General features: G+C 41.9%; 1 protein-coding gene across 2 annotated transcripts in view; it reads right to left on the bottom strand.

Annotated features, from left to right (window-relative positions):
• The window catches only part of PIP5K1B (phosphatidylinositol-4-phosphate 5-kinase type 1 beta), a 148,809-nt gene that overhangs the window by 90,125 nt on the left and 41,964 nt on the right, over positions 1 to 16,720 (bottom strand). For both annotated transcript variants that reach the window (XM_014608630.3, XM_014608631.3), the window contains one exon: positions 8,541 to 8,671. In XM_014608630.3, coding sequence (XP_014464116.1) covers positions 8,541 to 8,671 — 131 coding nt within the window. The remainder of the gene's footprint in view (positions 1 to 8,540; positions 8,672 to 16,720) is intronic.

The raw sequence follows: 16,720 nt of genomic DNA, 5'->3' as shown, positions 1-16,720 counted from the left end.
TATCCCTGTTTGTTATATTGTAAAGTGGGTCGCTTTATGCGAATTTGAGTTATACGCTATGTTCCAGGAACACATGTACAGCATAAAGCCAGGGAAACCTGTACTGCTACAGCTATGCCAGGCAATTTCCATGTGAAAAAGAGCCCCAAGTCCCTGAAAGAGATGGATGGCACCGTTCTAAAAATTCCCCCTTCTTATTGTGAGCATGCAGAACAGCTAACTATACCATGCTGTTTCCATTAATTACACAGTCTTCACCTTCAGTGCCTAAGGGGAATGTTTTATAGGACTATAACACTGAGCTCAAGTGCAGAAGAACAAAGTTTGACAAACCCTGTAGTTTTCTTGGTCACAGCTGCAGGTAAAGGTGACGAGGGTGTATGTGTGTGTGTATGTGTATATATGAGAGAGAGCGCGCGCCTGTTAGCTGCCTCTAAAAGCAGAAGTATTATGATAAAGGAAGTCCTTCAGAAGTCCTGTGGCTAGAGATAAGAGGGTAAAAAAGAACTGCTAGGTGGGAGAAAAAAGGGAGCAGAAGCAAACACGTTAATCCCCATGGCCAAAAATGCTGATCTCCAAATCTAAAATCAAGGCACTTGATCTGGTTTTTATTTCCAAATTTGCAACTCTCAGCCACAAATGCATTCATTTTTGATCAAACTGAATTTTTATACCTTTCCACTCTTTTCTGTATCATTTTTTAAAATTTTCAGGCTCTGATTCAGCAATTTTCAGGGCTGAAGTAACACATGAGAAGTGAATTACACACAAACTATTAATTCAGCCTAAAAAAAAAGATGTTTTGGGGGGAATCTCTAGCCAAGGGGTACCTTTCTCTACTCATCTTAAGTACTTACTGTTCTACTGAAGAAAGGGGAAATATGGGAGAATATACAAAGAAAGAAAAGGAGCCGACCTTTCCATTCTATAACATTTATATGGGCTAGGGACAGAAGATGCACATAAACTGGCTAAAGTGATCTGAAACTGGTTTAAACCTATAATAGAATAGAAGCTCACTGTACATAAACCAGTTTCAAAATGGCTGAAAATGGTTTAAGATACACCTGGTTGAATGTAGTATCAGACTTAATTGGGTGAAACCAGTTTATGAAACTTCTGTCCCAGACCCCTTCCTGGTTCAAGTTAAATCACAATCCCCCAGAATCCCAGCATGCTTTTCAGCCCTGGGCTGGGCTGTACTGTCTGCTCCAGATAGAAGCACTGGCCCCACTCCTCTGCTCCCTAGCTGGAGCAGTGCAAGCTGACAGACAAGGAGGTAGGGTGGGCAAAGGAGGTGGGGGGAAGCCTGGCTGGGGATGCAGCCCAGTCTGCAGAAGGGTGGGGGGGGAAGGACTGCCCTCCCTCAGACAAACCCTGGCTGGAGTGTGCGGCCAGGGAGGTGGAGTTAAACACCCCCTCCTCCCCTGCTCATACTTACTGCTGGCTGCAACTGTGGACTACAAATCCCAGAGGCATCTGGGAGCAGGAAGAAGAAGTGATGAGCAACCCTGCAGAGTGCTGCTACTGTAATTCTGGACTGCAAATTCCAGAGACCTCAAGGGCAGCAGGAAGAGGAAGCGAACACACAGCCAGAGACCTGTGTTCTAGCACCCCCCCAGCTTCTGGCTTGAGCCACTCCAGGCATGTGGCTGTGCTTCCTGAATCAAAGGTAAATGTCTGTTCACTTCTGGTTGAATTTAATCTGTGCAGCTTAGACTAACCTGCAAAGACTGAACTGATTCAGCCTCGGACTTTCTGACTCTCTGTACCTAGCCTTATAGCTCTGGATAGGCAAAGAGTTCTATCATTAACTTTGAATTTGTCTGTGATCGTGGGCAAGTAAAATCTTTACCTAGGCTAAAATGCATTTAATTCTGGTATTAGAGAGATTGAGACTTCATCATAACTAGGGACCTATCAAAGTAGCGATTTTGTGATTTTTGTGGAAACTGTGACTTCGGGCAGGTTCCACAAAAAAGCACAGGCTCCATGGTTTTGGCAGGCTCCCTGAAAAAAAATAAAAACCTTACCAAAACTAAAATGCTGGCTCTGTGTAGGAAGCCAGCAGCCCTTGTGGCTGCTGTGGCCCAGCCACACAGCCTGCCAGGAGGGGGGCTGGCAGCACGGCAAGCTGATTGGCTGCAAGAGCTGTCTGTCATGTGGCCCTGTTCATCATTCAAGGGCCATTTGTCATGAGGCCCTACCCCTCTCCACCAACTAGTGGCAAGGGGTGGGATCGTATGACAGACAGCTCTAGCAGCCAATCAGCAGTGAGAGTAGGGGCCACTGGGTCTCCTGGGCTAGAAGCATGAGGGGTTGCCACTGTCAGCCCACAAAAATGACTGTTGGCCCCACAATCTGCTGTGGGGCAAGGGGTGGCTGGTGGGGGCTGGGGGGGGTGGGGCAGGGCAAACAGTACCTGGGGTGCCCTTTACTTACAAAAAGTGATCTTCACCATAGAAAGGTTGGAGACCACTGCTATAGAGCAAAGAAATCAATACTACTACTAGGTAGTACTAGTACTGCAGCTAAGCCTGCAGGCTAGAATGTAGTTCTGGGTCATAAAAACAGTACTTCTAAAAGTGAACTCATGATATAGAACTGGGTCCAAGAGTACCAATAGCACTGAGCATGCATTATACTGTCCCCTCAATATCCCGAGACGAAGAGAAAAGTTCCTACATGTTGGAATAACGAGAGAAACCAGTTAGGCTACAGAGGACCTCTTCCACCTGACAGCTCAGCCATGATCATCACTGTTTCTGGAATAACTCTAGTGGTTCCAGCAGTGGGAAGAGAAGCTCTGGATTTGTACAGGGGCATTTGTAAAGTATGGGAAGGGACTATTTGCACTGGCTCCAAGGTTAGTTCCATACGATTCAAATAATGATCTGGCATCATGTGCCAGGGCAATTGCCTTAAGCACAGGGCAAAACTAACATGTGTTTCTATAAAAGAAGTCCACTACCATTTCAACTAACACAGACTTTGGTCCTGAATCAATTATTGCACTGGACCCCCTTGATACATCACAGTTTGTCCCTAAAAAAAAGCATGTTGTAAACTTTGGTCTGGGTAGCCCAGCACGAACAAGAGCTCTGGCTGTCTTGCAGCATCCTAAAAATAAAAATGGAAGTTTCACTAATGAGTAGAGGCAATTTAAGTAGCTTTCCATCCCTTCAGAGATGTTGCTGCCAACAAAAAACGATGCTTTAAGCCAGTGGTTTTCAACTTGTCATTTGCAGACCCCTGGGGGTCTGCAGACTATGTCTAAGGGGTCCACAAAAGAAGACTATGATCAATCAAAAGTATGCAAATTCCCACACTTACAATTCAAAGGGGTCTGCACTTCAATTCAAAATTACCAAAGCGGCCCACAGATGAAAAAGGTAGAAAACCACTGCTTTAAGCAATTTATAACTATTCATTGTGGAAAGACATGGCTACTCATTGAAACTGACTGTCTGGAACAAACATGTAACTCAGAATGGCACTGAATCAGATGCACATTAGTTTTATCAGCATAACTATTAAATAATTGCATTGCAATCTGTGGCATTATTCCTTATCCACAGCAGTGTAACCCAGCAGAATTTGGTTCATTATGCTTCACTTAACTCTAACCTAATCATTTTACCCTTTTTGCCTTTCCATCCTTTTTGGATCACGAGGCTCTGACTGTTGGTATCCTAAGTGTTTTGCTATGGTTACTAAACCAGCAGACAGATGGTAAAAAAGTTTACTTGACAGGTCAAGAACTATGCTGGGATTATTTCTTTTCTGATATTGATTATCATAGAATCACAGAAAATTAGGGTTGGAAGGGACCTCAGAAGGTTATCTAGTTCAGCCCCCTACTCAGAGCAAGACCACCCCTAACTATATCATCCCAGCCAAGGTTTTGTCTACCCCAGTCTTAAAAAACTCCAAAGGTTAATCATATACGTAACTGTGAGCTATTTTTCCTGTTTTGTTCTTACATGATACTGTAACCAGTATGATATTTGATTTGTTTTAAGTGCATTTGAAGTAGGCTGGGCTCATTCTAGCATCACCATTATAACAATGCCTACTGTTATCAGGATATAGCACCTAGGATACACATGGATGAAACAAGTAACATCCCACTTCTTTGTTCCTATTGCTTCTGTCAGGTCTGGGTGCAAAGAAAAGGGCAGTAAGTAGGACTTGAAGATGGATCAGGGCAGGCAGTGAAGATAAAAAATGGCTGTTGTGAACTGAACATGTATGATGTGTATATATCAATCATTTTCTCACATATGACATGCACTCCTCTCCTGAAAATCAGGCCCCCAAAATTGTGTTGTATGTATTAAACAGGGAAACTGTTTTCTGTGCTGGAAAAGCAGCAGTCCTGGAGACACTGTGCATGCCATGCAGCTGCCAAAATGGCTGCTGCTTGTGTCTGGCTTAGCAAGCCGAAAAAGCAGTGCTGTCTTACAGCCAGTTATCTATGCCTCTCAAAAAATCTTGCTTTCTACATTCTGCCTTGCAAAAAAACAAGGTGCATGTTTTATTGGGGGCATGTTGTATATAAGAACATATGGTTATTGAATACCCACTTTACCACTCTACATAGGGATGCAGCTAAATAACTGTGGAGCCCGAAACTAGAACAGAATATGGCTGGTTTATATGTTAAGCAGATTTTTTTCCATTATAAGCCCATATCTTTTCTCATGTCATTTCTGTTTTTCTGTGGTCTCGGCTTCATTAATAGAGTAATTTAAATATCTGTTAAATAGACCTCTGCTTAATATTTCTCTGCAATGTTGACTGTTCCTCGATTTTTGTATGCTGTATTTCAAGTCCATGTTCCTTCGGCCTTGAGCAAAACTCCAACTACCATTTTTATCCCAGTTGAAGTTGACAGTCTACATATTGTCATGCCTCAGAAATAAACCTACATTACACCTTCATGAGTGAGGGGGAGGCTCACCATTCAAGACAGTGATAGAAATGAGTGTCCCTTATCATTATTCAGGGATTTGGAATTTATCACACTCTTGCCATTCATACTCATTAGTTCCATTTTAGAAAGATTGATAAAAACGCCAAGATAGAACCAGACTTTCCATCTACTAGACACACTAAATGCACAAATATTGCAGACTCAGTGGTTGTTCTTAAGAGACTGAGATGGATAAGCTACTTCTGATTCTAATAGAGGGAGAATGTTATCAACAAGTACTCTTTGCAGAAAGAACCTTTGTTTCAGTCAAGATGACTCACTGCATAACGTGCTTTTGCTTACTGGCTAGCTGTACTAGAGGTCAAGTCAAATTACTTGTTGCCCCTGGCTATAGCTTTCCTTTATTATATATTTCCTTGTCCTATATTTCTGGATGACTGGGCTGGACGATGCTACTACAGCTTTTAACAATAAACTGTGTCAGTACGCATAAGCTGTTCCTCCTGGCTGCATCCCCAGTCTAAACGAAAAGAAACCTGTCCTCTCTCTACCCTCAGAGAAACATAGGGAAAGTGTTACTTGCTAGCATGTATGTAAGCAGGTTTCCTATCGGCTAAAATGAAACATATTACAACTTTCAAAACACTACGTCCTGATTTGACTTTATCTATAGGCTGAAAGAGAGAGAGGGCTTGGAGACTGGACTCTTCCACTTACAATTTTAGCTTAAAAAACTTCTCTGGAGTAGGTTTTTTTTGTATTTTTCTTTTGTTTTGTTTTTTGGGTGGGAAGGTGGGGGGTAAGTTTCATTTGATATTGAGAATTGAGAGGTTTTTACAGAAAGACAACATAATCAACAGAAATCTTCATGCCTGTCTCTGTTCTCACAACACTCTCATTCAAGGATAGCTATTACTGTATTTTGTTTTTTAGAACAAAGAAATTTAATTATACTTATGAACATAGGCACGATAAGTAGTTTCTTGAGGTCTGAAAAATTTCTTGCTGACACATGAGAAAACATTTGCATTTGGTTACCATCTGTATATGCCCCAATCCAAAATATGGGACACAGAAAAAGTAGATACAAAACTTATGGTAGATAGCAACAGAATTAACTTGTTTCACTGCAAAAACTACGGTATCTGGTGCAAGGACTGGATTTTTTTCCCAGGCAGTAGTTTAACCTGTTGTTTTTCCCTAAAGAAAAATCACAGATTGATTTATTCCCAGGTCTCTTTCTTCCAAAATGGAATTACATCAAATAAAATCAACTTGTAAAACATGATGTCTGTTATCCTAGACATCATTTTATTGTTATGGCATTCAAATAATTTCTAGGAGTGTATATCTTCAGAAAGATCTTGTGGGGTTACATGCATATTCTATGTGGGCCAAACTTTGAACTTCAATATGTACTCAACTAGGTAAGCAGGCCTGAATTCTGTAAGTGTTGAATATCCAAGCTGCTGCCACTGAAACAATAGAAGATATTAAGTATGCAGAACTTCTGAGAATCCGAAGAAGTCTTCCCTGTCAATTTATGAACCTAAATTTAGAATCCTGTTTTTAAAAATCTCAACCTATATTGTTCTCATCTTTTTCATGTATATATGAAAAAGATACACGCACACCCCCACACACGTATGTAATATAGTTTAACAGAACCAACAGATCGAGGGAGGTGATGCTCTCTCTCTCTGGGGCATTGGTCAGGCCGCAGTTGGAGTACTGTGTCCGGTTTTGGGCACCACACTTCAAGAGGGATGCGGAGAATCTGGAGAGTGTCCAGAGGAGGGCCACTCGCATGATTAGTGGCCTCCGTGCAAGACCCTATATGGGGAGGTTGAGGGATCTGGATCTTTTCAGCCTTCACAAGAGACAGCTGAGGGGTGACCTTATAGCCGCCTATAAGGGAGGACAACAGAGAATTGGAGATGCGCTATTTACCAGGGCACCCCTAATAGTAACTAGGAATAATGGGTACAAACTAGTGGAGAGTAGATTCAGGTTAGACAATAGGAGGAACTTTTTCATAGTAAATATGGCCAGAATCTGGAACGGGCTGCCAAGGGAGGTGGTACTCTCACCTAACTTGGAGGTCTTCAAGAGGAGGCTAGATAGACCTGACGGGGGTCGTATGACCTCAGCGCTCTTTCCTGCCTGGGGCAGTGGGTTGGACATGATGATCCTTTGTGGTCCCTTCCAACTCTACAATCTATGAATGTGTACATATGCTTAATTATATACATATTTATACATAAAGTGTACACATGTATACATGCACATTTTATATAACTGCTTAGAAAACATTATAAAGCATTATATACCAAGTTTTTAAATCACTGGCATCTGAGCTACCCTTGATTTCCTTCATTAAGATGAATGTGTTTCTGCAGCACTGTCCCTTAAACAGAGCTGTAAGAATATACGCAACTGTCTGTGTTCAAATACTGAAAGCTGTCCCCAGTGGGAGAAAGGTTGATTTACAGTTTCAACGTATAAGTAGATTCTGTCTATAAACCTACAGGTAAGTTAATAAGTTTCTACATTGCTCCCATCACTATATAGCCTGATGTTCTCAAATATTATTATTCTTCCCAATATTGTAGCAAGATGCAAGTATTATTATCATCTTCCTATTAAAGATGGAAAACAAGGCATAAAAATATTAAAATCCACAAAGGTATTTAGGATACTAAATCACTAGGCACCTACCTCACATGGTTATTACTTGGAGTTAGAACCTTAAATACTTTTGTGGGCCAGTACGTGACTTAAAGGTCACAGAGGTGCTGGGGCAGAGGCAGGGTCTGAACTAGATGCTGAATTTCAGTATAATGTCTTAAACTTGTGGAGACCATGTGCAGAGCTGACTACATACAACAATTAGTTTCAGCTGTGGCCCTAGTTCATACAAAAAGTGTGTGTAGTCTTTGGTTCTCATTTTAAGACAATTACAAACTCTAAACTTCTAGTTCAAATAGGCTCATAATCTTATCACTATTTTTTATAAATAGGGGTCTATTTAATTCGCAGTTTTGCATTTTTTGCGGAAACCATGAAAAATGGCATTGGCCGTGATTTCCCATGAAATTAACTTAAAAAATCCCCAGCACTTAATTCATATAATACTCTGTTTTAGGAAGTCACAATGCTTACTGTAATACAAAGAAAACGTGACAATCACTGCAGCAATAGAGCACACAATTGAGAATTACTATCTGCTAGTGATGTAGAGTAAGTGAAGGCACCAGTCAGTGAAGTAAAAATGTTTCAGCGCTATCTTTTAAGAAGTTACATGAGGAATTTTCTATTATATTATACAGTATATGCCTCTCTACCAATCAGGGGTGAGTGGTAGGGACACCAGGAAATGCATGTGAAATCCACTCTTCGTGCCACAACCAAGCCACAAAAATTGCTTTGTCTCTGCGTGCTAAGTAGACCCCTAGTTATAAATATACTCTCTTCGGGCAACCATTGTGGTTCTGTTGCATCAAGCCTATTATGATCATGTTTTGGTATAAGGATTATTTTGAAAAGAAAAATTATCTAGCAAATAAAAGCATAAAACTCTTTAATTATATAAGATTGCTCTTACCTGGGTAGAAACACACTTTCCACTACATAGAAGTCTTGCATAAGTACATCTCTGTCTGGTTTAGATGTGAGGTTACCTACTGTGTATCCTATTCCCAGCTGAATCGCTCCTTTAATAGCAGAGGATGCAGTCTGCAAAGAAAATAAACACTTCAATGTCAGTTTGCTATAACTGGATTCTTGCTCTTTATCATGAATACAATTTGTACATAGCATTTAAATTGTTTTATAAGGGTGATTTCTATCCAACCTTACTTTCTTGGGTTGGGAAGCAGAAGAGAAATTAACTTGTAACTGAAGCTGACTGTTTCTCATGATATAAAGGAATCCTGTGGTGTATCTGAAGTCTCAGAAAATTTATCATAATTCATAACTGATATTGGTTGAGATTACAAAACTGACCAAGGGATTTAGACACTAAGTTTCTATTGATTTCTAATTCCACTTGGTATCCCAATCCCTCCAATAGCTTGGAAATATCACCTGTAAACTTCTGGGGAAAGCTCTTATAAATTGTAAGGGATTACATGAATGTGCAAAGTTACTATGGCACTGATGACATCTGATCTTTTAAGTATAGATTATTGATATAAATATATTCCTTTTATAACAACATGAGTGAGGTATTAAGAATAGAAAACATAATCAGTTTAATCCCACTGATCACCAGCAGTGTTCACTTCCATTTCTTCAGTACATATTTCATAATTGCTACCAAAAAAAATTTGGAATGAACACCACCACTGTGCTAGGTTTAAATTCCACATTTAAAAAACCCCTGTTTTATTCGTCATACGTTTGCTACTTAGCATTTTTTGTTGCTGCCAAGTACCCAATCTGGATTAGACCATAGTGTATGAGGTGCTGTACATGAACAACTACCCTTCCTTACACTAAATAGTTTGTGACTCTACAGGTAGTCCTATCTGTAGAGTTGGGGTGGTAGAACTGAGTCTCTAGCAAGAATCCCAGCTCAGAAAAGTCTGTTAAGAAAAGATGGAGCAAGGAAGTATATCAGACAACCAGTGGAAAGCGTGAGAAAAGGATAACAGTAAAAGAGAGCTTTAGGTTCAACAGACCAACTAAGTGGATAATTCACACGTTCCAGCAAACAGGGAAATTATGACAGCAAAAGACAGCATTTTACATTTGAGTAAAATATTACTGCAGATTCAGGAAAGCATCTGAACCAGCGCATTTTCATTGAAATAGCTGGAGTTACAAAAAAAGACATGAGAAGTGAACTAAGATCTAGCACAACTGCACACACTGTAGCGACAGATTACCATATTTTTAAAGGAGAAATGATGTAGTGACATGTACCTCAAATAATTAAAACTACATGCCAGGCAGATTTTGCACATACATAATAGCTCATAACAAGCGATTTGGTGGGAACAAGAAACACAGCCCTTCTTGAAGTGCTACTTTGATTTTTTTTTTAAAGGTTTGGCTCATGCGTTAAGAAGATTCCTGCTTCTCTTTCCTTGAAAGGCTTCTATTCATGAATGATTAATGACCTGCATAGGCACTAATTATGTAACTTTGATTAATTTGGTATTCATCCAGTCAGGCAGATTTTTGGTACACAACTGACCATACACATAGTAAATGAGCACAGAGAGGCAGAGGCTGAAAAGGTGACAGATAACAAGCTGCAGCTGATAAACAAGAGCAGATTTTAGGTAAGTCAGGCAGAAAAGTGACAGGAAGCTTAAAAGAACATTGACCAAGCCAACTGGGTTGTATTTCAGGAACAGGAGGAGTTTCTAAAGCGAACAAATTGCCAAGAACATGTATCGCCTCAGGAAGAAGTTCTTTAGCCTTTTCATGGCATGATCACACCTTAATAGAAAGGCTGTCTCCTAGATGACCTTTACTCCCATTCATGACTAAAGAGGAACTGTTCTCCACTTTCAATCAAACAACATCACTTTAGCAATCGTAGCAATCACTTAAATTGAGAAATAATACTGGGAGAGCATCTAGTGCGTTTTCTGACCTTTTAAAAGTAATTTGTAGCATCTAGAAATAAAATCAGACACTGTAACCAGCCAAGATTAAAGATTTATGTGCATTTTTACATGGAATCTCTCTCACAGAGACCATTTATTCCAGTTTAAAAATATATATGTTTCTGGTCTTATGAACTGAATTTTAGGGGAAGCATAGAAGATGATAAGCAGACCATTTAACAGTTTTTCTCCAAGCCTAAAGGTGAACCAAGATGAGTGGGTCCCTATGCTGTTATTGCAAAAATATACTTCCTGGAGCTCAAAGGCCCTAAATGGGAACAAGAAAATTCCACTCCCCCCTTGCATTTTTCCCAACTGCATTTTTATTCTTTTTACAGTATCTCAAGGTAACTCCACAAAACATGATCTGGTTTTTAACAAGCCTGTTTTATTTTTGAATTTCTCCTTAAAGACCCTACTACTCTAGAGACAGCAATACAGCTCAGCAGCCTCCTACGCCAAGATTTCTCTTTGAGAGATTGAAATTGATTTTTCTTCATTTCAGCCTCATGTGAAGATTCAGAAAGTGTCCCTTTACCCATCCATCAACCATAATGGTACAGGAACTTATGGATCTAATAAACTTGTATCAACACATTTTTAGGGCATCAATAAATGGCAAAGTGAGTAGGATCAACAGTGATTATGTACTGTTTCATAATATAAAGTTCACAAACTAATTGGCTTCTTATCCTGTGGGGGAACTGCATACAAGGTCCTAATATTTGATGCTTGATAAATGAATCATTTGTGCTTTCAAAAAACAATCACAATCTGATAATGGAAACTGGAAGGGTATTTTGAAGAGTTGGAGGGGTTGTTTTTTGTTGAAAACAATAAACAGGAAAAAATATGTCAAATTTTATCACAAAGTACTGTAGAATAATATATATATTTTCCCATCTCCAAGAAAAATATTACAGTTAAAAGCTTCTAAGTGGTTTTGTGGCTCTTCTAGACCAAATGTTAAAATGTAACATTCTCAGACATTTGTACATTTTTCATGTTAATTACAGTAAAAGGTGGTTACTGAATAGGAAGTTTGCTACACTGACAAAAGGGTTACATTTATGTCATGCCACAGTTAAACTAATGCATCTTTTTACAGCCCCCAGTGGGGACATTGGAAAGGAAGACATGAAAGAAGTTCCTGCATCCAGGGAAGCTAAGAAACTGCTCCCACACTGCTCCCCTTGGACAGCCTAGTGTCCCCAAGTGTGTGGGGGCATAGATAGATCTCCTTCTATACATCCCACTGGCCCACCGGATGGGATCAGTCCGATGTGGGGAGAGGGAAAAGCTGCATTCTCCGAGGGGTGTTGCCCCTTGGGTGCACAGACTTGCTTCACACAGAGTTCCAGCCAAAATCCTGTCTTTAAAGTAAAATTCCTCATGGAGTGACTTCAGACCACCTCCCCCGTGGCAATGTGCCTATGCCTTAAACCCGAGACTCTGCCCAACTAAGGCTTTTAGCCATATCAATGTGCATCTGGTTGTTAGATCAGCAAATTGTAAAACAACAATATTGGAGAGTGCTACTCTGAGCTCATCAGTGTTTTTCTCAAGCCAGTTCTTTTTATTGCAAACTGTGACCCACCAGACCTGGGCTACTTCATCTTTTGACAGGAATCAACAACTTTGGAATCTGAAGTCAGTCCTGTTGTTCTACATGTTCACATTGAAAACCAAACCTCGTCCATTCTTCCCTCCCATGTAAACAACGTCATTTTATCTTTGCTCTGGGACATGGATTCTCTCTCTTTCTGGCACAAATAATTATAAATCATGACATATACACTAAATATATCTTCTTATAAAATATACATCCTCATTATAATTATGTCCTCACTAAAGACTACATAGGGAAAATGTTACTTGGATACTAAGAAGACAGCAAGTCATCCTGATGAAAGACTACAGAATAGAAGAAACTATCATACAAGATACAGTTTTGAACTTATGGGTACTTTATCGACAGGGAAAGTGTTTCCCCATGTATTGCTATTTCAACACATAGTAAATAGGACTGGTCTTCCCTACTTTACCAAGCTGAAAAACTGAAACTAGCTGATGTGCAAATAGTTTCTCAATGGCACTACAAACAAGATCTTAAATCCTTTCAAAGCAGGCAAAGTCAGCACATGATCCCATGAATCAACAACTAGTATTGTAATGCTACTCATCAACCACAGATGTAGGCTTTCTATTCCAGTCTAGAACTATAGAATTTATCACAAGTACAGTAATTGAAGGTAGGGTAATGGGGGCAGCAGCACCAGACACCTCTGTGGGAAGGTGGGAGGGGAGGACAAAAAGGCAGTATTGCTCTGGATGTCACACAGTTGCTCCACTACTGCAGATAGAAGTTACTAAATAATTTTATAGGCAGACAAGGTTCCTTGGGTGAATTTGATATCTTTTATTAGACCAACCCAAATAGTTGGAGAATAATTTTATGTCACTTGCAAATCAAGGAAAGTGATTCTTCCACTCTTTTCAGCACTGGCAATGCCTGACCTGGAATATGCTGTTCAGTTTGGGTCCCCACACTTCAAGAAAGATGTGGAGAGATTGGAAAGAATCCAACAGAGAACAAAAATAATCAGAGGCCTGGGAAGCATGACTTATAAGCATAGATCCTGGTCATCTCTGTTTAAAAATCCCATGTTATCTGATCAAAAACACGAAAATCCATGTTTTTCCACCATTAAAATGAAACACCACTACATATACAGGTATCAGTTGAACACAATGTTTATTGATATAGTTACAATTTAAAAGCAATTTGGAAACCTATTGTGCCTCAATCATTATTCTTATATAATAAAGGGCTTAGTCCATCTGTCTGTCTGTCCATAATGCTCTTGGAGCACTCCGATTGGTTAGTGAAACAACCAATCAGAGTGCAGAGCACCATGATGGTGGGGATGGAGGGGACGGAGCAGGGGGGCGAGGCCAGCACGGCTGACCTTGCCCCCCACCCCCCAGAGGTGGCGGAGCACCACCATGACAGTGGGGACAGAATGGTGGGGAGGCAGAGGAGGATGGAGGGGATGGTGGGGCAAGCTTCTCCCCCCCGCCCCCGCTCATGGGAGATGGCGGCGGCATGGGATGGTGGGTGTTTGCACTCCATCCCTGCTCTGTCCCTGCGCCCGCCCCCCCCTTAATCTTTGATGGGCAATGCACTAGTACCGTAATAAAATAAATTCTAAATACCTATACATTGTGGTGGGGGGGGGGCAGGTTTATTACAGAAAAAAAAAAAAAAAAAATCAAAGGTGCCCTAGCCCCCTTCACTCACCAGGATGCAGGTCCAGCTGTGGCTGCATTCCCCACCCCTGCTTTGTAGCACTGAGCAGCCCTGATATGCTCGCGCCCTGCCCCTGCCATTACCCCTTACTCCCAACACACAGCCCTCCACAGCCCTGCCAGTGTCCCTCACTCCTGACCCACAGCCCACTGGCTCTGCCAGTGCTCCTTACTCTCAACCCCCAGCCCTGCTGGTGCTCCTCATTCCCAACCCACTGCCTCCAGCGCCTCAGTGTGTGAGGAGGGGGGTGGGTGTGTGGGGAAGAGGACAGTGTGGCCATAGGCAAAGTGTGGGGTGGCAGGGCAATGCAGGCAATGCAGGGGGGGCACATACCCCCCCAGATTTTTGTGCCTACAGTGGAGCACAGGGCTGCAACCAGGCTAGACCAGCTCTGGGCAGGAGTTGCCTCCATTGCCTAGCAGGCAGGACCCAGTACAGGAGAGAGCACTATGCTGCCATGGCTGCCAAGGTGAGGCCCGGCAGCAACACAGTTATGTCCCCTGCTGCTGCTAGGCAGGCAGGGGGCACCTCATCTTGGTGGCCATGGCAGCGGAGCACTCCATGCTGCGCTGGGTGCCACCTGCTAGGTGCAGAGGTGGCTCCTGCCCGGAGCTGGTCCAGCCCAGCTACAGCCCTGTGCTTCACTGTAAGCACAGAAATCTGGGGGGCACATGCCCCCACTGCATTCCTGTGGCACCCCCTGCCCCAACCCCTACAGACTTGCCTGGAAGGAGCTGTAGGAGCTGCTCTCCACCATCTTGCTGGGCTGCCACATGCACGTGTACACACGCACATTCATGTGGCACCCCCTGCTCTCTGTGTCCCGCTCCCCACAGGCCCTAGCAGCCCATTGCAGCCTGGAACTCTGCCAGCCTGCAAAGGGAAAGCTGTTGTTTCCAACATTTTTCTCCTTTAAGAGAGAAATCCATTATGTTCTACTTTAAAGGGAAAAAATACACATTCTTCTCCTTTACAGGAGAAAATCTGTGTTTTTCCATGCCAAAAAGAAAACCTGGATCTCTGCTTATAAGGAAAGGCTGAAAGAACCAGGATTATTCAGTCTGGAAAAGAGAAGACCAAGGAGGATTTGATAATAGTCTTCAAATATCTGAAGGGCAATTACAGAAAGGATGGAAAGGGACTTTTCCCTGTGGCTATAGGGGACAGGACTAGGAACAAGCAGCTCACGCTGCAGCAGAGGAAATTTAGGTTGGACATTTAGGAGGAACTTTGTGACTATGAGAGTGGTCAAGCATTGAAACAAACAACCTAGAGAAACTGGAATCTCCATCCCTCAAAATTTTCAAGAGTAGGCTGGATAGACACTTGGCTGAGCTGGTTTTAGACAGGGATGATCCTGCTTTGAACAGGGGGCTGGCATGGATGACCTTGTGAAGTCCCTTCCAGCCCTATTTTCCTATGATCCTAATTTCATTTTAGCTAGTTTTGTTAATAATTCTGTGAGATGGGTAAGGGGTTACAAGCAGTCTGCCTTTGTAAAAAAACCAAAAAATGAAACCACAAACAATTTGGTTACTATAGTTACTGCAGAGGGCATTGCATGATGTCAAACAATTGCTTCCCTTAGGGTGTTGAAAGTTGTTACCTGCTTTCACATAAATGCTACAGCTAAACAACCATTGATTTGACAGTTAATGCTTGGCCCTGGCACAAATGCACCATGCATTTCAGACAACTATAAAAGTACATTTAAAATAGTAAAACAAGATCTGGGATCCATCAAAAGGCTACATACTCCCCAAGCTCCAAACAAAAGAGTTATTGCAGTGTAAAAGTTCAGCCCAAAGGTTGATCAGGTCTGAAGAAGAGGAGTTGAGGTTCTACTTAATTTTATTTGGATTGTCCCATAGGCAATTAATTTATTTCTATAACATTGTAAATCAGGTCTGTCCAACTTCCAAGCCTCCATGGACTACACTAGAGGAGGCCACACCAGGTAAGGCACAGGACACAAGGCTGCATGATGCATTGATGCTTTCCCCCCACAACACACACTGTATTACAGGTCCACATGGGCAATCCTCTCTACAGCTGCACCGTTTGCCCCCCAGCCAATGCAGTGCACAGCTGCCCCGCAACCAATGCAATGCTCTGATTCCTGTGCTGCTTCCCCTCCTGTGGCCCTGGACTCACCCTCAGGTCAGCCTGCTGCACTGCACCACCCCATGGGGCAGAGGTAAGAAACAGCACCTGGAGGAAGGTAGGGGGTGAAAGCAACCAGAGCAATAGCAGAGGGGAGTGGCAGTTGGGTAGAAACTCAGGGACTCAATTTAATGCCTTGAGGGTTACATGCAGCCCATGGGCCACCAGCTGGACAGCCCTATGTTAATCCATGGCAACAGGATAACACTGTATATAAACAAATGCGATACATAACAGGAGAAGTACCAGGAAGATGCTATTTGGCATTCAATCAAAGAGAAAGTGAATTGAAATAGTAAGCCTCAGGATCCAACCAGGTTTCATATGGGGTTGCTGCCTCCTATCACCTACATTCTGCTAATGACAGTAGCCCCTTTCTCCTACAAGTGTCTCCAGCTCTTCTTTAATGACGTTCTAAATAAACAGAAATCCCCTCCCTACCATGGCCTCCTTTCATCATTTTCCTCAAGAGAAAGTCATAGTACATTCCTGTTTTTAAAAAGTGTAGGAACTTAATGAACACATGCCTAAACAAATTAGTTACATGACCATATTGCTGTACTTCTCAGTCTTCTTCACCCAAGCCCTTTTTAATGCACTGCTCATTTTACTGTATTGACATATGCCTGGCATGGTTTGTTTACCATAAAATAATACATAATATCCAACTCTTTCTTGTCCCTCAATTCCTTT

The sequence above is a fragment of the Alligator mississippiensis genome, chromosome 3 (assembly GCF_030867095.1).
Source record: "Alligator mississippiensis isolate rAllMis1 chromosome 3, rAllMis1, whole genome shotgun sequence".
NCBI lineage: Eukaryota > Metazoa > Chordata > Crocodylia > Alligatoridae > Alligator > Alligator mississippiensis.
This window is presented reverse-complemented; position numbering and strand designations above follow the sequence as displayed.